At 34.6% G+C, this 23851-nt stretch overlaps 1 protein-coding gene across 3 annotated transcripts in view; it reads left to right on the top strand.

The window, feature by feature from the left end:
• PHTF2 (putative homeodomain transcription factor 2) overlaps positions 1 to 23851 on the top strand; it is a 147648-nt gene that overhangs the window by 14867 nt on the left and 108930 nt on the right. For 2 of the 3 annotated variants that reach the window (XM_090287302.1, XM_090287300.1), the window contains exon 2: positions 12090 to 12169. In XM_090287302.1, the coding sequence (XP_090143428.1) occupies positions 12125 to 12169 (45 nt within the window). In that variant the 5' untranslated portion in view covers positions 12090 to 12124. Of the gene's footprint in view, positions 1 to 12015; positions 12170 to 23851 lie in introns of those variants that run through there. The other variant, XM_090287301.1, reaches the window with a different exon arrangement.

The following is a 23851-nucleotide window of genomic DNA, read 5'->3' as shown; positions in this document are numbered from 1 at the left end:
GAGATACATCTACAGTGATGTGTATAAGATAGTTAACATTTAACATTTACAGTAAATAGGGATGGTGTGTAGGCAACAAAATCATGTGTCCCCATGAGGATGGTTATGACTCACCTCCAAGGGGTCTCAAGGAAAAGAACATCATTCTTAATTTGAAAGATTTGTTATGCTAGATCCACAAGAACAATGGACAGGGCTTGCTTAAGGCAAAGGTTAACCTTTTACTAACAAAGTTATAGGCCTGGTGCATGACTACCCACCATGACCTGCCCAGTTAGGAATTTATGATCAGATCATCCTGTGAGCTTACTTTGGGTCACTGAGCTTGTCGGACATGACATGTGGCCCCCTGAACTTGACAGATTTACTGCATAGCTCCTTTCACAGGGAGGAAGAAACTTTCTTTTATCCTCAAGATTCTTTCTGGAGCTAATAAATAAACCTGACACAGATTAGCAAGAGAAAATGACCCCATTTAATTACATACATATGTATGGAAACCCTGTATACATGAGAGTCAAGAGACCTCACATTCAGGAGAGATTCAAAGACAGGGAAGGAAAAATGAGGTATATATGACATCCTGATCTAAGGATCACCTTGGGATTTCAAGGGGAGGATGGTCATTGCAGGAAGGTTGGAAGAACAGTTTTTCAGTTATTAAAAGCTTGCCCTGCCACAGGGTCTTTGTTGCCTTTAGCTCAAAAGAACCTGTACACCACAGTGGCACATTTTGGGGGGAGGGGCATGTCACTTGTTCTGAATTCCTGCGTATACCCAGCAGTGTCAATTAGATTTGATTTGACTGTGAATAACAATGACTGAAGCTATAAAGATTTATAGTGTTGAATATGAAAAGTAATGAAGTAGGCAGACTGGACCTGGTATGATGAATTCACTTGGCTTCTGTTCTCAATGTCCCTGTCCATGGTGTCTGCTGGAGCTTCAACCATTAAAACAGCATTCCAGTGAACAGGAAATGGGTAGTAGGGAAGAACAAAAGGGCTTTGCCAACTGAGTTAGATTTTTAAATAGGCCTAACTAAAGTTCCATGTAATACTTCTGTTTGTGTCTGGACCAGAATATAGTTACAGCCACTCTTAGCTACAAGAAAGGATAGGAAAGTTCTTTCTTTTGGGCAGGAGTTTTTGCAAAAGAAATGGGATGATAGAGTAATGGGAGTCAATTAACAATTTTTTTACACATGTCCTCTTTATCAACCATATCTTCTCATTCCACTCTGACTTCCTTCTCCACTCTATTGACATTGTTCCTGCCAAGGTCATTTCTAACTTCTATTTTGTTAAATCCAATGATCTCTTAGGGACTTACTTAATCCTTTGTGAAAGACTCTCCTTTCTTGGATTCTGACATTACATTACCTTTGTTTCTATTTTTTCTGTTCTTGGCCTCTTATTCTACTTCCTCTGAATAGTAGTAGACTTGGGGCTGGACTCTTCTTCTTTAATTATACTTTTCTTAGGTGACTTAAGTCAGTCATATTATTTTATTGAGAGGAACTGTGAAAGTCACAGATCTTAAATGTGTTCAGTTGTGACAAATGACTATACCTATGTAACCATCTTTATCTTCAGCCTTAGACTCATGTATCTAAATACCTGCTTTACTTCTTTATTTTTATGTCTAGTAGGTATTGTCACTTCAACAGGTTTAAAACTAAAATTTTCTATTTACTCTCATAAACCTCTTTATTATTTATGCATGTCTATCTCAGGAAATGGTTCAAGCCAAAAACCCAGATTTTTCTCTCTAGTCTCCCCCCCCCCCCCATCCTGCCATATCCTAGTCAAGTCCCAGATCTTGTTGATTTCACCTATAAATAAATCTCAAAACTGCCCACTTGCTCCTGAGCTTAGTAACTGTCATCTTCTGCGTGGACTAAGACTTTCTTAACTAACCTTATTACTACTTCTACTCTGAGCTCTTCAGTCCAGTCTGTTCTCTACACAGCTGTTAGAGTGGTCTTTGCAAATTAGATCATCACTGCTTTGCTGGAATCACTTAAGTGACTTCCTATCTTTATAATAAAATTATGTACTATGTCATCTATGACCCTATGGTCCCTACCTCCCCTTCATACTTCATCTTGAACCACTGACACTTGTGTCCATTACACTTGTGTCAGACTGGCTTCCTTTCTGTTTCTTAAAAATACTAAGCTTATTTCCACTCAGGGTCTGTGATTGCTGTTCCCTGTGCTCAGGATGTCCTCCCTTAATTCGTGGCTTCGCTGGTTGTGCTTATCTTTCAGATCTTAATCCATGTGTTATCTCAGAAGGGACTTTGGCCTTTCTTTCCAGAAGTTTCTACTCTGTCCCCATCACATTTTCCTGTTTATTTCATTCATGGCACTTAAAATTATCTTATTTGATGTTCATTTTAGATCTTGTTTCTTTACGATGTAAGTTTCATCACAGCTGATACCTCGTTTCTTTTTCACTGTTGTATACTCAGTGCCTAGAACAAGGGCAGTAAGTGTTCGTAAATAAATATTTTTATTAAATGATCAGATACTTCCTGAAACACCTTTAAAGTAATGTTTTTCAAAGTTTATCCGTAGCATTTTGATGAGGTATAGTTAGTGATTTTTATCTGTAAAATCATTTTGATGATCTATTAAAGTTTTAAGCTATTTGAATATCATGTAGTGAATTATTATTTTGATAGAGTACCTGAAACAATTAATTTAGTTAATATTTTTATTAGAGGCCAGTAAAAACATATGCATATTTGGGAAGAACCTGATTGGTTGATGGTAAAATTCTTTTGTGAGTTAATAAGGAACTTAAGCCCTGACTAGTGTGGCTCAGTTGGTTGGAGCATCATCCTATAACTGATGGTTTGTAGGTTCGATTCCCGGTCAGGGAACATACCTGGATTGTGGGTTTGAATCTCTGGTTGGGCATGTATGGGAGGCAGCCAATCAATGTTTCTCTCCTGCATTGATGTTTCTCTCTTTCTCTCTTCCTGTCTAAAAGCAGTAAAAAAATGTCCTTGAGTGAGGATTAAAAGTAATAATAAGGAAATTAAACCTTTTAAATAGATTGTATGTCATTGATTTTTCTGCGAGGCACAACAGTCAAATAAAATCAGAAGCACTTGCCAAATACACTTCAACTTGGTTATTTAAAGGATGTTTTTAAGTGTTTTTTTTTTTTTTAAACTCCCTCAGATGCTCAAGGAATAGAGATTTTGTGGGTATTTGGTAAATTTAAGAAACCCTAACATTTAAAAAGTTGCTTTAAAGGACATAAAGTGTGGGTTGGTTGTATCCATCAGGAAGTTCTACAGTGGGCTTTGTGGGTAGTATTAAGATTTTAACTCTAGGGGTTCTGTTAGATTTCACAATAGCACAAATATTTTTGTAAATACAGGTTTAGAGAGAAGTTACTTGCTTATAACTTTTCTTCTTAGATTAGGTGTTATCCTCCAGCCCAAAGTACACAGACTGTGCACTGGTTCCATGAAGGAAAATAAAAATTACAGATATTCCTTTTATGATCTGATATAATAGAAAGTGTATATTTCTGTTTATTAGACCCACTTTGCATCTTATTTTTCTATCCTAAGGTTGAAAGCAACTTTAAACAAATAGTGTGTAATATTTATTCTTTACAACATTTCTATGAAATAATATCCTCATTCCACATGAAGAATTAAAAAGTTCCAAGAAATTATAACTATGTATAGGCTACATGATTAGAAAGTAGTATCCCTGAAACTAGTACAGTAGTTCTCCCCTCCGCTTATCCACGATTTAGCTTCTCGTGGTTTCAGTTGCCTGTGGTCAATTGCAGTCTGAAAATACTAAATGAAAAATTTCAGAAATAAATAACTCATAAGTTTGAGTAATTGCTTGTAATTGTGGGTAGCATGATGAATCTCTCATAAGATTGAGCTGCCTTCAGGGGGACACGAATCATCCCTTTGTCCAATGTGTCCACAATCCCAGCCTGTTAGTCACTTAGTAGCCATCTTGGTTATCAGGTCAACTCTTCTTGTATCTTAGTGCACCTGTGTTCAGGATACCCTTATTTTACTTAATAATGGCCCTAAAGCCATGCACATAACTTTTATTACAGTATAATGTTATAATTATTCTATTTTATTATTGGGTACTGTTTTTTAATATCTTACTGTGCCTAATTTATAAGTTAAGCTTTATGATAGGTATTTATGTATAAGAAAAACATAGTATATGTAAGATTTAGTACTGTTTGTGGTTTCAGGCATTCACTGAGGGTATTTGAACATATTTTCTGTAGGTAAGGAAGGACTACTCCCTATGAGAGTTTCACTTTTTTTTTTTAACTTAATCAGTATGGAAAATATGATTTCAACCTTAGCATTTATTACCTTTTTAAGGGCAGAACAGCTTTGCTTCCAGTTTCTGAAGTTTAAAAAGTGCTAATTTTAGCTGTGGAGGAGACAACTGAGTTATATTTAACTTCAGGATTTGCGAATAGATTTAGACTAGACTTGGCAGGTTTGACCTTAACTTTTCATTGTACTTTTTAAGTCTGCAAATCATTATATATTGGTTGATTGAGTCATATGTCATTAAATCAGCCATATTTACATACTTCGTAATATTTTTGTACCTTTTAGTGCTAGGAAAGAATATTGTTTCTGGGTTTATGCTCCTGTTGGGGTAGTGTAGGAGTTGAACTGGTAGTCTTCTCAATTCTGGTTCTTAAATTCATTCATCTGTAATGATGTTTGGCTGGCAACTTTTTATGTGGTGTATAAGCATTGTGTTTAATACCGTTGACTCTTAACACCATGTGTTTGAAATGTGTCGGTCCACTTGTACCCAGATATTTTTCCAAAAAATATGCAGTTGGCCCTCCATATTCCCAGGCTTCACATTTGTAGATTCAACCAATCATAGATCTAAGATAGTATTTTAAATCAGCAGTTGAGAATTGGCAGGTACAGAGGGTCAACTGTATACATCGTTCTATGCCATTTTATGTAAGGGACTTGAGGATATGCAGATTTTGGTATCCTTAGGGGTCCTGGAACCAATCCCTGCTTTCCCCATATACAGAGGGGGAGTCAAAAGTTATACATGGATTTTTGAGGGGAGATGGGTGGGCGTCCCTAACTACCACATTGTTCAAGGGTCAGCAGTATATATGTAAAACTGTAGGAAAATACAGAGATAATAAAGACATTGGATTGCTCTTTAAGAAACTATGGATTGAGATGAGGGCACATACAGATAAGTATACAAAAGCTTGTACAGAACGAAATATATGTGTAATGGAAACAACAGAATGAAAAATCTTTCATGGAGGAATTTTAAAGAAACTTGTAGAGAGAGTGGAATTTAGGAGGTATTCTTGAAGTCTCCTTGTTTTGGAAAGAGAAGAGTGTTCACTTTGGCATAGAGGTAGAAGGGTATAGGAAATGTGGTATGATTGAAACATAGGATGTATGAGAAGATGATGAGAAATAATGTTGGGTAAGTTGGTAAGAATGAGATTTTAGATGGTCTTAATACAATTTTGAAAGGTAGAATCTAAATATGATTCTTAGGGCAGAGAGAGTGATATAAAAGTTGTTGAGGATAATAACTAGTTCAGAGCCTGAGGAGAGTTACACAAACTACCTTTTAATAATGTTTTCCATTTCTCTATGTTACGTTTCATAAATATAACACTGATTTAACTAATACTAATGTTTTTGGGTATATTAGTAAAGACATTCAGAGGAATTCGGTACATTTTCAAATTGTTATCTGTTTAACCTTTATTGAGTTACAGAATATTTGGCCAGGTGGTACAGCTGAGAAAATGAGTCTGAGAGAACTCAGTAACTTATTCAAGAGCACACAGTTCTTAGTGTCAGAATTTGAATCTAGAACCTAATTCTCCTGCCGCTTAGTCTCTTTTTCTCTGCTCTACTTCCTCTACTGCATATTATAATTTACTGGATACTTAGTATGACACAAAGGAAGAAAGATGCCTCTTTCTTTCCTTAAAAGTGTTTACATATGCTGGAATAACATGTATGGCTGTACTGCTTTGCATTTTATTTTAAATGCCAGATTTATTACTACAGATCAATTCAAATTTTTTTAGTCCACTTAAAGGAAACTTCATCTTAGAGGAAGTTGTATTTGATCTGAGTTAGAAGGATGAATGAGTGGAGAAAAGAAAGGGGAGTAACAGCACAAGCAAACTGTCAGAAGTGGGCTTAAAATGTTTTCTGAGCATAATGTAAATCATGGTGGAACAGAGAAACTTATTTCAGAATAATGAGAGAAGTATTTTGTAACATAATGTGTAGTATTTGATAGAGTGATTATTTTGTGACATAGGAAATGGTTACAAACCTGATGATTTCTTTGGTTGCAGTTGTGGTTGTGCAAAGAATACTCCTCCACATTACTCTACTTGTAGTGAAATTCTATAAGGCAGACTTAACATACTATGTCTTTGTAGTCATCTTTCCCCTCTACCCTGGTCTTTGAAATTGGAAATGCATTTTGTGTGAAACTTGTCATTGTAAAGAATAATTTCAGATGTTTTGACAAGGTATGATGATTAAATTAGCGTCAAAGAGAGAATTACCTCCAGGCTCATTTTATGTAGCCAGCATTATCCTAATTTCAAAATCAGATAGACTCTACAAAGAAAGAAAAATTTAGGGCAGTATCTCTGATGAATATAGATGCTAAAATCCTCAACAAAATATTGGCAAACAGGTTCCAGTAGTACATTAAAAAGATCATACATCATGATCAAATGGGATTTATTCTGGGAATGCAAGGTTGATACAATATCTGCAAATCAATTAACATGACTTACCATATAAAATGAAACGTAAAACCCCATGATCACGTCAGTAGATGCAGAAAAAGCATTTGATAAAATCAAGCACCCATTTATGATAAAAACTCTCAGCAAAGTGAGAATAGGGGGAACAAAGCCCAATGTAACAAAGGCCATATAAGACAAACCCACAGCCAACATACTCAATGGGCAAAAACTGTGTTTTCCTTGAGACTGGGAAGAAGACAAAGATGTCCTTTATCACCACTCTTATTTAACACAGTACTGGAAGTCCTACTTTCAGCAGTCAGACAAGAAGAAAAAACAAAGGCCTCCAAATTGGAAAGGAAGAAGTAAAACTCTCATTGTTTGTAGATGACATGATACTGTATATAGAGGACCCTAAGGATTCCAGTAAAAAACTACTGGAACTGATCAGTGAATTCAGTAAAGAAGCAGGATACAAAAGCAATATCCAGAAATCAGTTGCATTTTTATACACCAATAATGAACTGTCAGAAAGGGAAACTAAGAAAACAACTCATTCACAATTGCTTCAAAAAGAATAAAATACCTATGAATAAATTTAACCAAGGTTGTCAAAGACCTGTATTCAGAAAATTATAAGACACTGAAAAAAGAAATTTAAGAAGATACAAATAAATGTAAGCATATCATGTGTTAACGGATAGGAAGAATTAACATCATTAAAATATCCATACTACCAAAGCCATCTATAGATTCAATGAAATTTCTATAAAAATACCAATGGTGTATTTCACAGAACTAGAACAGATATTCCACAAATTGATACGGAACCACAGAAGACCCGAAATAGACACAGCAACCTTGAGAAAGAAGAACAAAGTTGGAGGAATTAGACTACCTGATACCAAACTATACTACAAGGCCATAGTCATCAAAATAACATGGTATTGGCATAAAAACAGACGTGGAGAGCCCAGAAATAAACCCATGCCTATATAATCAATGAATATTTGACAAAGAAGGCAAAAACATACAATGGGGTAAAGACAGTCTATTCAATAAACAGTGTTGGAAAAACTGGACAGATATGTGCAAAAAAAAATGAAACTAGACCACCTTATTACACCAGACACAAGAATAAACTAAAAATGAATTACTCACTTAAATGTTAGATCCCAAACTGTAAAAATCCCAGAAGAAAACATAGACAGTAAAATCTTGGACATTTCTCTTAGCAATATTTTTTGTGCTATATCTCCTGGGCGAGGGAAACAAAAGAAAAAATAAACAAATGAGACTACATCAAACAAAGTTTTTGCACAGCAAAGCAAACCATCAACAAAATGAAAAGACAATCCACTGAATGGGAGAATATAGTCACCAGTGATACATTTGATAAAGATTAATATCCAGAATTTATAAAGAAGTTATACAATTCAACATCAGAAAGACAAATAATCCAATTAAAAATTGTGAAAAGACCTGAATAGACACTTCTCTAAGGATGACATACAGGTGACAAATAGACATATGAAAAGATGCTCAACCTCACTAATCATCAGAGAAATCCAAATTGAAATTAGAGTGTGATATCATCTCACACCTGTCAGAATTGCTGCCATCAATAAATCAACACACAGCAAGTGTTGGCAAGGATGTGAAAGGAACCCTCATGCACCGTACAGCCACTGTGGAAAGCAGGATGGAGTTACATTTCAGAATTAAAAAATGGAACTGCCTTATGACTTAGTGATTCCACTTCTGGGAATATATCTGAAGAAACCCAAATAACTAATTTAAAAGAATATATGCACCATTATTTACAATAGCCAAGATCTGGAAGCAACCCAGATGTCTATTAGCAGATAAGTGGGTTAAAAAAATGTGGTACATTTATGCAATAGAATACTACTTGGCTGTAAAAAAAAAAAAAAGGAAGTCTTACCCTTTGGAACAGCATGGATGGACCTGGAGAGCATTATGCTAAGTGAAATAAGCCAGTCAAAGACAAGTTGCAAAAAGGATTTCACTCATCTGTGGAATCTAATGAACAAAATAAACTAACAAACAGACCCATAGATAAAGAGCAGACTGACAACTGTCAGAGAGGATGGTGGCTGTGGGGACGGATGAAAAAGGTGAAGGGATTAAGCAAAACAAAAACAATAACAACAAAAATTCATAGGCACAGATAATAGTATGGTCATTACTCGAAGGAAAGGCAGAGCAGAGGGGCTGGTAGAGGAAGGTTAGAAGAGCGTATGGGTGGATAAATAGTGATGGAAGGAGACTTGACTTGAGGACTTGGGGTGGTGAACACACAGTACAACATACAAATGATGTATTAGAATACTACACCTGAAACCTATATAATTATATTAACCAGTGTCACTCCAATGAATGCAATAAAAAGTAACATAAAATACAAAATAAAAAAACCTCACAAATATTCTTAATCACTCTTCACAAAAAGTTTAAAAAATGAAAATAGATAATTACCTCAGAGTAATATCTATAATAAGCTTTAAATGTTATGTCTGCAGTTAACTCTGTGGCTTTATAATGGGGTTATTTCCATATCTTTATACCCATCCATCTATCAGATTAGTTGATTGAAAAAGATTTAAGATTCTCTGTTCAAGGTACCCAATAAGCTTTCTATGCTACTTTTTTAATGTAAATTAACTTTAATGTCATAATTTAGCATTAAATGTTACATAACATAAACTAACATTATAGAGATTATAAACCTGTATTTCCAGACTGTCAGAATCAAAGAAATTGGAAAGGCTTTAGAAATAATCTTTATTCATAAAGTCATTTGTTGATTTATTACTTTTTGTTTTTTATACTCATGTGAAATTTGCATGTCTTCAAGTGCATTTTGTCAGATGTCTGATTCAGAAATCTATCTCATCATGCTGTAAAACCTGTTTTAAATATAGGTATGAGCCACTTGGTGTAACAGAAATGTTGACACAGTGGAAAAACTATTAAATGAGTTTGCAGGGCAAACTTTACCATTACTAATGAAAGGTGTTTTTTTATTTTTAATACAAAATTTATTTCTATAAATCCAAATAAATATAATCAAAATATTTAGAACATTTTATATACCTAGTGTACTGTTACAGTTGATTTTTGAAATTTATTTCTAAGTGGAGTTGGTATAAACCAAAGCATATAAAAAAATTATCTTTCAGATCATTTTATTTGAAGCAGGCATTTTCCTCACTTTCATTGATGCTTTTAAAAAATTGTTAACTATTTATATGTGACCATTAAAGTATTCTCCAAATATATTAAATATCTCATACTTTTAATAGATTGGCTTAATAAAATATTCTTTTACATTTTGTATGTGAAATGTGTAGTTTTTACACATCTGAGTGTTTAAGAGAGAGGATCTTTATCTTGGTAGATAATCTGAAATAACCCTAAAAATTGGGTAAAGTGAAATGTTGATATTCCCATACTTTTTGTATCATTTTTTGTAGTTTGCATTTGGTGAGGCGAGGCGAGGCGTGGGGGCCAGGAGTGGGGAGAGAGGGAGAGATATAACCAATTTGGAAAACATACACAACTGTCTTGACAAATACAAGGATGGGCAAAAGTAGGTTTACTGTTGTGAATACACAAAATAGAGTTTATTCTTGTATTATTACAAATTTTGTATTTTTGTGAACAACTATAAACCTACTTTTGATATTGTACTAAATAGTCTCCTAGGAGAATCAGTGGAGAAAACCTCGAGGTTGAAATATGGCTAAAAGTAAATGAATCACCCCCAGAAGTCTCTAGGACAGAAAAACCAAAATGGGAGATTTAAGTCAGTAAGAGAAAGTGTCCTCAAAAACCTCTGGTGAGAAAAATGGAGGTAGACATACCTGACTAAGAAACTTCAGTGGAAGTGACCTTTGAAATCTAAATAATCCAAGTGTATGTAGTTAGAATTGACATTGTAATTGTATGATCATCAGTTAGCTATTTTTATTTTAAAGGTCAACAAAAACTAATTACATGTATTCCTTCTCTAAACTGTTTGCCATGTTTAAAAAAAGGAAATATAAATGCTTGCCAGTTTCTGGATTGCAGAGTTTTAAAAAATAAAACATTAATAATAAAAATAATTATAATTGAACATGCACTGTATGTACTAGACCAGGGCATTCTTTAGGAATTTCAAAACATAGTTTGCTTGAATTTGATCAGTTAAAGATGGAATCAGTATTGTAGGAAAGGTAATAAAATAATCTGATATATAACACTATAAAAAATACAGGCGTTAAGTAAACTCTGCCTTAAATTTTAGAGGTTAGTCCTTTGAATATTTGAACTTGCAGATGATAATTATTATGTTTGAATCCTGATATGCACCTCAGAATGATATAGAAACATCTGTGCAGATTGTATAGTGGTAGAATCTCTCCATTTGCAGATCTGCATGTGCTAGGATCAGCTCAGCAGGGTGCTTTTCCTTCCAGGATTTCCCTGAGATCCTGGTGGCCTTGAATGATCCTGGTTTGTAATGAGTTCTGGGGAAAGTATCTATGAACTTTAAGCTCATCTTCAATACCATACCAGAGGTACCCCTCTATCTAGCCTGGTCTTACAATTAGAAAAGTATTACTGGAATCAACCTGGAATTAATTCTCTCTGGGAATTATTTCTTCTTTAAAAACTGTTTTAGACAAACAAAGATGCTTTTGAAATGGTCTGTGGTAAATTTCTAAGTATTAGCAAACTGTGATATCTGAGAAGTCCTTCATATTAATTATTCCTATGTAATGAATGCTTAATATTGGCTTAGTATTTAATATAAATAGGTTTCTATTGTTATTTGATTTTAGTTCAATTTTATGTTTACTGAGTATCAGGGAAAATAAAATGTGATTATAAATTTTGGCATCTCTATCAAGCTATTCTTTAGCAACAGCAATTGACACGAGTTCCTAGATAGAAACTACAGCAAAAATTGTTACTGAGTGAATTCCTATCATATGTGAATTTATAAATGAAAGATTTCCAGTATAATCTAGGAAATTCTGAAATTTAAAAGCTAATTAAAAAAATGTTTCAACTATTTTGTAAGAAAAGTCAAGAAAGATCTTTTATTATGACAACTGATTTTGTTTACTTAAGAGAACCTGTTGCTAAAATAGTAATGAGGAAGGGTGTAATATAAGTGTAGTCATACACCCTTTGCTCTACAAGTAACCAGAGTGCTAGATATGCATGTTGCTCAGTTTCTTTTTGGAAGGTGGAAGTAAAGTCATTAGTATGTTTTTCTCTCTTGCGCAGCTTAAAATGACAAATGTGTGATTTCAGTGGAATAAATGGCGTCCAAAGTCACTGATGCTATTGTCTGGTATCAAAAAAAGGTAAGTTGATAATCAAAGCTTTTAACCTTTTAAATGTTTTTATTATAAAAGAGCTTTTTGTGTGTATGTAAATACTATAGATTTATGTCAAATATTACCTAAAATAATGACAAATAGATTTCAGGATCTTTTGAATGATAAAGGGAATATTTTATTTTTCCTTTTGCCAATTTTACTTCTATATAAATTAAAAAGATGATGCCTAAAAATATTTTTTTCTCCATTTTTAAATCCACATTTTCAGAGTTGCTAGATTATTTTCAGTTATAATGTAAACCAGGGTTATGAATGTAATTAAGCATTTTATAAAGGCATTAAATTTTTTCTTGTATTTCTTTTAAAAGAAAGGTTAGCAGAGCTGTTATAACTTTATAACTCTTATTTCAAGAGAAACTGTAGTAGTAATTTGTTTCTTATAAGTTATGACTCAACAGCTGCATCTTTACAGTAAAATGAACCTTTGGAGATTGTATTCTCCAAACTGTAATATTAAAATGTTTATTTTGAAGTTTTAGGGTTATTGTTATAACTACTTAACTAGCTGCATCATCCTATACATTTCAAAGTATGCTTTACCAATGTAATGTTTTCTTGATAAAGTTGAAGAGAATAAATGCCTTTTTTTGAAAATACAGTGTACTGTTAACTCCTGAAGAGTGTTGTTTACACTTTTTAAAATGTATATTGTTATATATAGTATTTTAGGTTTTTAGTGTATGTAGTGAATTTTGTTTTTATCACATTTTAAACATTTTTTATTCTTATGCTTCCTGTCCCTATTAACAAAATTTTTATTTAAAGCTTTTCTTATGTGTGGGAAGTCAAACAATTAAAAATTTTAGTTGAATTGGCCCTGGCTGGGTGGCTCTATTGTTGGAGCATTGTCCCATGCACCAAAAGGTTGTGGGTTCAATCCCCGGTCAGGGCACATACCTAGGTTGTAGGTTTGATCCCCTGTTGGAGCACGTACAGGAGGCAAACGATCAGATCAGTGTTTCTCTCTCACATCTGTTCCTCTCTCTCTCTCTACCCACTCAGAAACTCCCTCCCTCCCTCCATTCTTCTTTTTCTAAAATTAATAAGTACATTTTTGGGTGAAGATTTTAAAAATAAAAATAAAGATAAAATAAAATTTAGTTGAATTAGAAATAAGTGATAACTAAAACACTTAAAACATTAGTCAAACCTCAGGATACTTCTTTAGATATGTTATTTCTTTTCTGGATAGAACATACCACAGATATACAACATCACATTTTTCATATAAAATACTCTATTGGAAGTACAAAATTGAAGTGTTGAACATACTGTTAATTCAAAAAGAAAACAAAGAAAATTAAAACAAAAAATTTTTTATTTGCTATATAGATCTTTGAAAACTTTTAATTTTTTCTTAGGAGAATAGTGTATATTAAACATTTTCTATATTTGGCTTTTTATGTTAAACATTGAAAACTTTACTGAAGATTATTTGTAGAATGTGCTAGATTGACTGACTTTTCTTGGGATCTGAAGGTTGAAATATGACACTAATGTTCAGTTAGCACAGCAATACCCTTCTTATCTGAGAGTCATTTACCTAGTTGCTTTGGGTGTGTGCAAAATATTTTCCAGATCAAATACAACAAATGTCACAATTTATATCTAGAAAATGTAATCACACATTTTATGTTAGAGAGTCACCAGAATCATTAACCAGATTTGATTCCTTTATATATATTTTGCTTTAAAATTTAATTTTCTTAAAGAAATACATGTGACTACTTTAAAAGATTAATTAGTGTTTCAAGGTTTAGTGGGGTGAGGAGTGAGGGGGGAGCAGACCCCAGTACTTCCTCTCCCTACCTTATCCAGTCTCTGAGTTTTGCTCCCCTGGGACAATCATTTTAATTTCTTTATAGCTCAGTGGTTCTCAAACAAAAGTTCTACTTCTCAACACTAGTGGGGAGTTGGGGAAGGTGTGTTGAAAATGTGGAGTGTGAAGCTTTGGTTTTCGTAATTACTTTGGGGGAATACTGACATTTGTGTGTAGAAATCAGATACTAAATGTCATGCAATACAGTAAACCAGGGGTTGGCAAACTTTTTCTGTAAAGGGCCAGATAGTTTAGGCTTTGAAGGCAACTACTCACTGATGTCGTAGTATAAGATTAAGAACAGCCATACACAATATGTGAGCCCTGGCTGGTTTAGCTCAGTGGATTGAGCGTCGGCCTGCGAGCTAAGTGTCGCTGGTTCGATCTTCCAGTCAGGGTACATCAGAGAAGGAAAACTCTGACTCCAAAAAACCTCCGCTGCCTTGCGGCATACCTCTTCTGGGGAAAGGCTAAGGGAGTAAACCCCGACAGAAAATCCGGAGCCAGAGTCCCTAAGGCGGTTTGACGTTGTAGTCAACACCGGCAACTCCTGCGGCGCACCTGAAGCCAAGCTGTATCGACTCCGTCTTTCCCTTGGACCCTTCAGCTGCGAAGAGAGGGGGGGTCTGCTGCATGGGCAACAGCAGACCCTCCATATCACCCTGCCCAGGCTCTGTAGCTTCAGCTCCACTGGAGAGGACACTCCAGCGTCATCGCAAGATGTCAATTCAACACGGGAGGAGACAGATGCCGTGTCACTCCCGAGTCGGACTGCACAGCCATTCTCGGCGGTGCAGATAGACACTTAAGAAGCTACACCATCGTCTCTCGAGACGGACGGCTGCCGACGACGACGACACAATATGTAAATGAATGAAATGAATGGGCATGGCTGTGTTGCAGTAAAACAATTTACAGAAACAGGCAGTGGGCTACATTTGGCCGATAGGCCTCAGTTTGCTGACCTGTGCTCTAAGACAGCTGCATACGACAATGAATTATCATATTGCTCAAAATGTAATAGTACCCTGGTAAGTAACACTGTTTGGGTTTTTTAATAGTATTTTCTTTATGTTTTTAAACTATCCACCTTGCCTTTACTTGAGTATTTAATTGTAGATGTTACTTGTTGATTTACTACTGTATGATAAAGAATTAGCTTTTTTTTTATGAGCTCCCCTCAATCACTCTACCCACCCCACCCTCTCAATGACTACAAATTTTGATTAAATCAGTGTTCAGGGCTTATGTTTGTATATGTGTCATTTAGAGCTGTGTCATATTGTCTCAAGATAATGTACTGTGATAATATTTTCTGTCCAACTTTTTTTCCCTTTTTCTAATTCTCCAAAGTCTCTGTTGGAGCTGTAAAATTCCTTTTGTTGCATTCAGTCACATTCAGGTATTGTATCAGTTCCTTTTTTTCCTTTCTTGGGAATGGCCCTCTTAGAACTCTCCTCCTTCTCTGTTCTGGATGAATCATTCTGAAGTCATGCCTCTAATCTGCCATCTTGGTATTCTTTTTATTATCAGCCTGAGACTTCCTTCATTGCTCTTACATGATACAGATTTGTTTTTCACTTAAATGTATGTTTACCAAAAATGTCTTTTTAGAGCTGTTTGAATTTCAGTAGAAAAAAGAAGGCTTAAGTACCAAAACTGATATTTGCTAATTATTTGATCATGGGTAAATAATTTCATTTCTTTGAGTCTCACTAATCACATCTCTACATTAATTAGACAGTGGTTCTCAGCCTGTTTTCAATCATACATTCTTTTGAAATTGTGAGGAAATTTTTAAATTTCCAGAAAAATGTACACATATACAGAATCTCATATCTGATTTGAACTGCAGATGAAAAAGTCCTGATTAGATGATTTAAAAAGTTTTAATATTTTAACATTCTTTGATTTTGTTGGTATCCTCTAGTAGTATCCAGCTTATTAAGAGGTGTTACTCTAGATAAAAATCAAGAAATGTTCACATTGATTTTCTTGAATATTTGTTTGTTTGGTTGTAACTCAGTTTATAGTGATCTTTCCCGCTTAAAAGTGGTAGAACTTTCATATTTTTGTTTTGAATACTAAACACTAGCTAGCCCAAATACCATTCATTACTTTATTTGTGGTCTGTTGTAAATTTGAGGTCTAATATCAGATGTGAAATTTGCAGGAAAAAAAAAAAAAACCAAATTGTTTTAAAGTATTAAAAAACATGTAGGAGATCTAATTAAATACCAGGTGTCTTTTAATAAATTATTCTCTACATGGCTTATTTTGAGATTTTTTAAAGTTCTTTAATATCTAATTTTAAATTTCAATTTGTACTTATAGCCATTCATAGTCATGAGTAACTCGAATGTTCTTGTTGAAACAAATATTCAATCATTAATTCAGAGGGACAATTTAATGCCATAAGGATAGTGACAGGAGAAATCAGAATAGTTTTGATTAATATTGGGCTCTTGAGTGTTTTTTTATAACACAATACTCTGCTGTCATCTTTCTAGTTTTTTGTTCCTGAGGAGAGAGTATTATTAAATGAATTAAATGAGTATGAATTAAAATATGAAGATTTTAAAATTTAAGCTCTTGAGCTTCTGGCCAAAATGGAGGCTTAGACTGACACGTTCTGTCTGCCTCCACAACTAAGAAGGAATATAACTATCTCAAAACCAAAAATAACCAGAAATTCCAGAAAATAAAACTACATGGAAGTCCAACGTATGAAGTTATAAACCAGTGGTGCTCATCCATATGGGTAGGAGGGGCAAAACCGGGGGCAGCAGCAGGGATAGCGACGGGACTGCAAGAAATGCCAGGGGAGCAGTACCAGCTGCAGTTGAGACTCGTTAGCTCGCGATTCTAATGCTGGGGAAGGCAGACCCTCATTGCCTCGGACTGTGAGGCCCAGAGGGCGTGGGGATGTAGGGAGAGGCTCCTGGTCTCTAAGCAGAGAGTAGCAGCCGGAATCCATTTTGGACCCCTGCCCCCACACAAAGTGCCACAGTGTGGTGAAAAAGGTCGCCGGGTTGTGACGAGTGCTCAGGGCGCTGCACCTGATAGCGTAGGAGGTGTGACAGCCCCGCCCAAGAAGGAAAGATAAACGAAAATGGTCAGAATGACAGGAATAATGATTGAAATACCAGTCATGAAGCTAACCAAACAGCAAATAAAGGAATTAACTGATGAACAAATAGAGTTTCTGAGGCTCAGTTCAGAGCTATAAGGCAGCTTACAGAATTAGCAAAAGATATTGAACACAACGGGGAAGGAATGAAGGATAGCCCTGCTGAAATGAACGAAAACACATATGAGACAAGTGGTGAGGAAACAGAAACCAGAGATCAAATCAACAGATTGGAACATAGGGAAGGAACAAACAGTCAGCCAGTGCAGAAAGAGGAAACAAAAAGTGAGGAATATGAGGAGAGGCTCAGAAACCTCTGGGACAGCTATCAGCGAACAAATATTAGAATTATAGGTTTGCCAGAAGGTGAAGAAGAAGAACTAGAAATTGAAAAATTATGTGCAAAAATAATGAAGCAGAACTTCCCGAACTTGGGGAAGGAAATAGACTGACAGGTCTAGGAAGCACAGAGAGTTCCAGAAAAACTGGACCCAGGGAGAACCACACCAAGACATGTTATAATCAAATTGTCAAAAATTAAAGATAAAGAGAGAATCTTAAAAGCAGCAAGAGAGAAGAAAAGAATCATGTACAAAGGGGTCCCAATTAGACTATCAGCTGATTTCTCAAAGGAAGCCCTACAGGCAAGAAGGGACTGGCAAGAAATATTCAAAGCAATGAAAATCAAAAACTACAGCCACGAATACTCTATCCAGCGAAGCTGTCATTCAGAAAGAAGGGCAGAGAAAGTGCTTCCAGGACAAAGTAAAACTGAAGGAGTTCATCAGATCCAAACTACTGTTATATGAGATGTTAAAGGGACTTGTCTAGGAGAAAGAGGATCAAAACTATGAACATTAAAATGAAAACTGTATCACAACAACCAACAACAGAACCTAGGGAATTGAAACAAAGGCAAACGAAGTAGGCAACGAGAGTGGAGAAAGAATTATAGGTATGGGGAACATATTGGGAGGAGGTCAGCAGGGAGAGGGAAGGGGGAAAGGGAGAGAGATGGTACAGGAATTAAGAAGCATAGTAGGAGAGAATGGAGTAGACAGGAAGAGGTTGAGAAGAACTATATGCACAACCAATGGACATGGACTAAAAGGGGGGGACAACTGGAGGGAGGGTGGTCACTGGGTAGAGGGGAGCAGAGGGAAAAGAAATTGGGACAACTATAACTGCATAATCAATAAAACATATTAAAAAAATTTAAGCTCTTGGTTGAATGAAATTATGAGAATATTTTTTTTCTATTATTGCTATAGGCTATTGAACAACCATGATCTCTTTAATGCTATAGGGTTTTGTATTTGGGGCTAATTCTGTACAACACTATAGACTGATTATGTGCTTGAGGACATAATTTGGCTTTCCTGAATGACTTTAGGTTAGCTGGTTTTATTTTTATTAAGCTGAGTTTCGTAATATTTCTGAGTCTTGGTTTCTTTTAAATATCGAGATGAGAATCCTTTTAAGATTGCTGTCTTGATTAAATGAGTAACATATATAAACACCAAGTATAGTGTTGGTGGACAATAAGTGTTCAATAAATACTGCTAAATAACAATTCCTTTGCCTTCTTTTCCCTTTTGCTGAATATGGAATGTTGTTATTAATAATGTATTTGGATAATTAAAGGTTTTAGTTTATGGTTGTTTAAATTGAACACTTCTTTATCTGTTAAGATAGAAAACCACCATTAGAAGAAGTGTTCAAGTTTTTCTGGTATTTCTGAGAATTCTGTACTTGCATTTAATTGCTCTTTCCGTTATCTTTTGTTTTACTTTCCAGCTCAAATATTTTTTTTCAGCATAGTATCATTTGAAGTACTTTTTTTTTCATGGTAAGGAGAGGTGTTTTAGGAAGGAGCAAAACAAATGATACATTGAAAAGTGGATAGAATAAATAAATAGCAGGACAGATGCAGTTTTTTAAGTTTAATACCACTTAATTTCACATGGTAATTTGGAGAATCCTTGAAAGAAGCTGTCAGCAAAATCAGTTCATTGAAGTACTTGAGTTTTTAACCAAGGAAAAATTTTCTTGAGTTTTTTTTTTAATATACAGTGACAAAAGTAGACTAGATTTTGGTTGGTGAGCACACAATGTGATGTATTATACAGATAATGTATTATGGAATTATACACCTGCAAGTTGTATTCTTATTAACCAGTATTACCCCAGTACATTTAATTTGAAAAAATAAAACCAGCTGTAAGTGGTTAAAAAACCAAAACCCTCATTCCTTCCTTCATTTCTTCCCCCTCTTTCATTCCCTCCCTTCTTTCCTTCCTTCCTTCCTTCCTTTTTTGACTGAGGCTGTCATTGAGGTTTCCTGTGCTAGAATCTAACTTCTTGCTAAGTAATCAGAAATGCAGAGAGGGAAAGGGAAGCTTAGAAGTTAACCTTTCTAGTATCTTTATTTTTACAGATAAGAAGACACTGAGAGAGAAGGGAATTAAAAAAGGTCTTGTTTTTTTACCTAGTCTAGAAATCCTGTCATCTATGCCATGAGTTACAGAATTTCACTTTTTGAGTAAGCCGTACCTGTATGTAATTGAGATAGCAGATTTAACTCCCATGGGTAAAGAAAATGGAAAATAGAAAAAAATACCTTGCACTGTTCCCTAGCAGTATCCTTCTGGGCTGCTACACAGTAATGCTTACAGACTCCAAGGGGATATATATTCAGTACTCCTGAGTGTGAAAGTATTGGGTTCATAAAAACAATATCAGAAAGTTCTTTTTCTATTTTTAAGTTTTATGAGACATGTTTTTACCATGTTCAGATACTGTGAATACATAAATATTCAAATGCTAATATTTATTTTGTTTCCTCTTTAGAAGTTGAGTATTTGGTAATAGAAAGTTTGCAAATAATTTGGTATGTCAGAATTAAGAATTTCTACAGAGTACATAACTTTTTTGAAATACTGCATTTCTCTTATTTGCTTATGACTTTTTTCTGTGATGAATGGAATAGTTATTTCATTAAATGGAAACATTTATTTGTCTACAGCAGATGCCAGATACAGTGCCTAAAATTAAAGTAGTTGTTTACACAGGTATGAGGAGATCCAAGAAACAATGTTATGTGAATAGAGTTGAAATTCTTTAATGAAAAAGCTTCTTCCACAGTCAATCCCCACCCCAATGACTGTGGGAGAAGGGGTGGGCAGGGTGCAGGGAAGCAAAAGAAAAAAAAAGAAAAAAGAAAAAGCTTCTTATGCTTCTTATTCCTGCTGGGAGTGGGGAAGAAAAATATTTTATGACATACTACTGGAAAACTAGTCTCTTAACTTTTTTCATTTTCTGATGAATAGATTTCAAATGGAAATGTTAGTCAAGGATATAATGTTTGCCAGTTATATTCCAAATATCTTGTACTCAGTTTATCTTTAACCATGGTAACAGGCTTGGTGGTGGAGTAAGTTTGTAGGTTGCCATTGGCAGCCTAAAATTAGACCAATGTACCAACTTTGAAAAGGCGTGAGAATATCTAAAACACTGGTGTTAACCTGCTGTATGTTTTTAGTTCCACAAAGAATGCCATTTATAAATGCTATACAAAACAGGGTAACTTAGAAGCGAAATTGTTCTTTGCCAGTGGCCCATAAAGTTTATTCAAATAAAAATTGTTAATGCAATACCAAGATTGATTCACAAGAACAAAATGCTGGAGAAGGTACACAACATAAAAATTTGCCATTTGAGTTTTTGCCCCAAATTAATATCCTTATTAGGGTATATTATACCTGGTCATTTAAAGTGCACTTTTCCTTTAGTTGGCTTTCTGTTTTTCGTACGCCCCCCCAACCCCACTCCTTGGATGTGATTCAAGTTTTGGATTGATTCAAGTTATAAAGAGTTCTGGTTTAAGCTCTAAACAGGTAAAGCACAGTATGTAAAGAGAAAGTTAGTAACATGGCCTTATTAAAATTTAACACTTGGAGCTTTGGGGAATCAGAAAATGAGGTCTTATTTTTCCAATCTCAAAATGGTATTACTATTTATGGCCGCTGTTACTCTTTGTTTTGTTGTTTATTTTTAATTACTGATATAAAACTAGGGAAAATTGCTAGGTGAAGACTCATGACATTAACTTCATATAGGAAAAACTCCATATGTTTAGTTTTACCAGTACAATGTAACTTTTAGAATTAAAGACTTTGTCTTGCCCTCTCTGAGTGGTTTAGTTGATTGGAGCGTCATCCCGTACACCAAAAAGGTTGCATGTTCTATCCCCAGTCGGGTACGTGAGGGAAGGCAGCCAATTAATCTCTCACTTTCTTCTCTCTCTCTCTCTCTCTCTCTCTCTCTCTCTCTCTCTCAAATCAATAAACATATCCTCAGATAAGGATTTTTTTAAAATGACCTTCTCTACAAAAAAATTAGTGTTTTGGTAGAATTTGCACTCATCTACATTTAAATAGTATTTTATGATAGACCTTCTATGTATCAGGCACTGAGTACTTATCTTAAAAACCACTCTGCATCATTGTCCCCAATGATTTAAACAAATAACTATTGTACTTTATGGGAAGTACTACAATAGAATTATCTTTAAAGTGCTATGGGAAATCACACAAAGTTTCATCTAAATTTGTTCTTCAAGTCACCATTCTGTTACTATTATCTCTAAATATTGCTCAGATTTGCTGTGATCTCCCTTCCTTCATTGTTTCTTCATTCTTGTTCCAGTTGAATATTATTTCCTTACAACTATCAGCGTGTTTTACCTTAAATAAAATTTGACCTTGTCACTTAACTATTTAATAGCACTTGTCAAAAACTTCCTCTCCCATATGGTATAAACTCCAAGTTTCTTCGCAGGTCTTTAAGAATTATTCTGATCTAATTTCAATTAGCTTTTTAGCCTTATCTAGCCTTCAAGTTTTACTCACTAACTCCATCCTTTTAACAAATAAAACCTTTTGAAGTCTCTCCATACTGATTTTCATCTCACTGCTTGGGATGTCCACTTCTGCTCTTTTTTATTATTTTTTATTTTTTTAACTAAAGTTGTTCCTTAAAACTCAAAGCTAGGATCTTCCCCTCACGGACATCTTTCATAATCCTATGGAGACTGGATTAGGTGTTCCCTGCCATCCTTCTATAGAAAAGTTGTGTGTGCACCTTTTTTTAAACAGTAATATAGTACTTTTTTTTTCTTTTTTTCTATGTATAAGTTTATGAAGTATTGTGGTAGTTACCTAGCATCCTCCAAAGTCACCACTGTTGTTTGTTTTTAATTATCTTCTTGAACTCTTGGCTTTAAAGATATTTGATGTGTTTCAACCTATTACAGTTATTGATGTTCAGATTGTTCTATTTTGCCAACAGGAGCTTATTCAGGTTGGCTTCTGAGTTTCTAGTAGTAGAGTCTGTCAAAGAGACTTAGTTTTCTTTTTCTCTAGGAAACAAATTTGAAATGGGTGCAATTCTTTCCATGTAGGGACAGGGAAAACTACAGAGAGATCTTGATTTTTTTTTTTTCCTATCCTAGAAACCTGAGATGTTCATGGTATAGTTATAAACTAAATTTATTTTGTTCCATCTAACAGCATTACAGAGGATCACTTTTGTAAATTCAGTTATTCTTCTACCTGTTACAGTAACATTTTGTTTATACTAGCACTTACCCACAGCTTGATTTGCAGTATGATTAATCCCCCTGCTAATTCTTAATAGTGAGAATCATTATCTTTGTATCTTCATTATTTATTTCACTTTCTTACCTTATAGTTAGTACTTATTTGCATCTTTGACAGGCAGTGCTATCAGGTGATCATACTTACATTACACTCTTAGTTTAAATAGCTCTTCATTATTATATTGAGTTCCTATGATGTGCCATCCACCAAGCTATAGTGACTTGATTTAGTTTTAGTTATGTAATGTGAAATAGTCTCTGTATGCTGAATATAGATTACATTAAGTACAGGTATCCCTCGTATAACACAGTACTTCTATAACACGGTTTTGCTCTAACATGATATGACTGTAGAAGATATCCAAGAATTTCTGGTAGAAGAAGAAACTGATGAAGCAATTTTGGTGGAAATGACATCTAGAATGTGCCAAGATAACTTAGGGGACGATAGCACTGATGAAAACGAAGAAGTAAAACAGTTTACTCTAAAAAGCGTAAAGAAAGGCCTAGACTCAGCCAAACAGTTAGTCATTTTCTTAAATGAAGATCCTTGCACTGAAAGGAGCACAAAGTTTAAGAGAGAACTTCAAAAGTGCTTAGCACCATATAATGAAATTTATAAAGATCTCTTAGCTAAAAGCAAGCAATCTAAAATAACAGATTTTCTGCAAAAAGTAGATACTGTATAGATATCAAGATAATGCTGAAGAAAGTTCAGAGGATGAGGATATCTTGTCAAAAAGAAAACATATTTGGTTAATGGCACTTAGTAGTGATGATGAAGAAAACATTACCTAGTTCATATTAATATGTAATACTTTTGATGAAAATCTCTTTAATAAAGATATTTCTCTTAATTATAAAAATAGTATTTTAAAAAATTTTTGGAACCTAACCTCCCTTTTTGTACTAGTTCTTTGTTTTGTATAACATGGCATTTGTTAGGAACCTAACAACCGTGTTATATGGGGATTATCTCTACTGAACATAATACTTTAGTCTATACTAACTGTCCAATGGCAGGGTGAAGGTGTAATG

The sequence above is a fragment of the Furipterus horrens genome, unplaced genomic scaffold, assembly GCF_987537825.1.
Source record: "Furipterus horrens unplaced genomic scaffold, mFurHor1.1.pri manual_scaffold_9, whole genome shotgun sequence".
Lineage (NCBI taxonomy): Eukaryota > Metazoa > Chordata > Mammalia > Chiroptera > Furipteridae > Furipterus > Furipterus horrens.
This window is presented reverse-complemented; position numbering and strand designations above follow the sequence as displayed.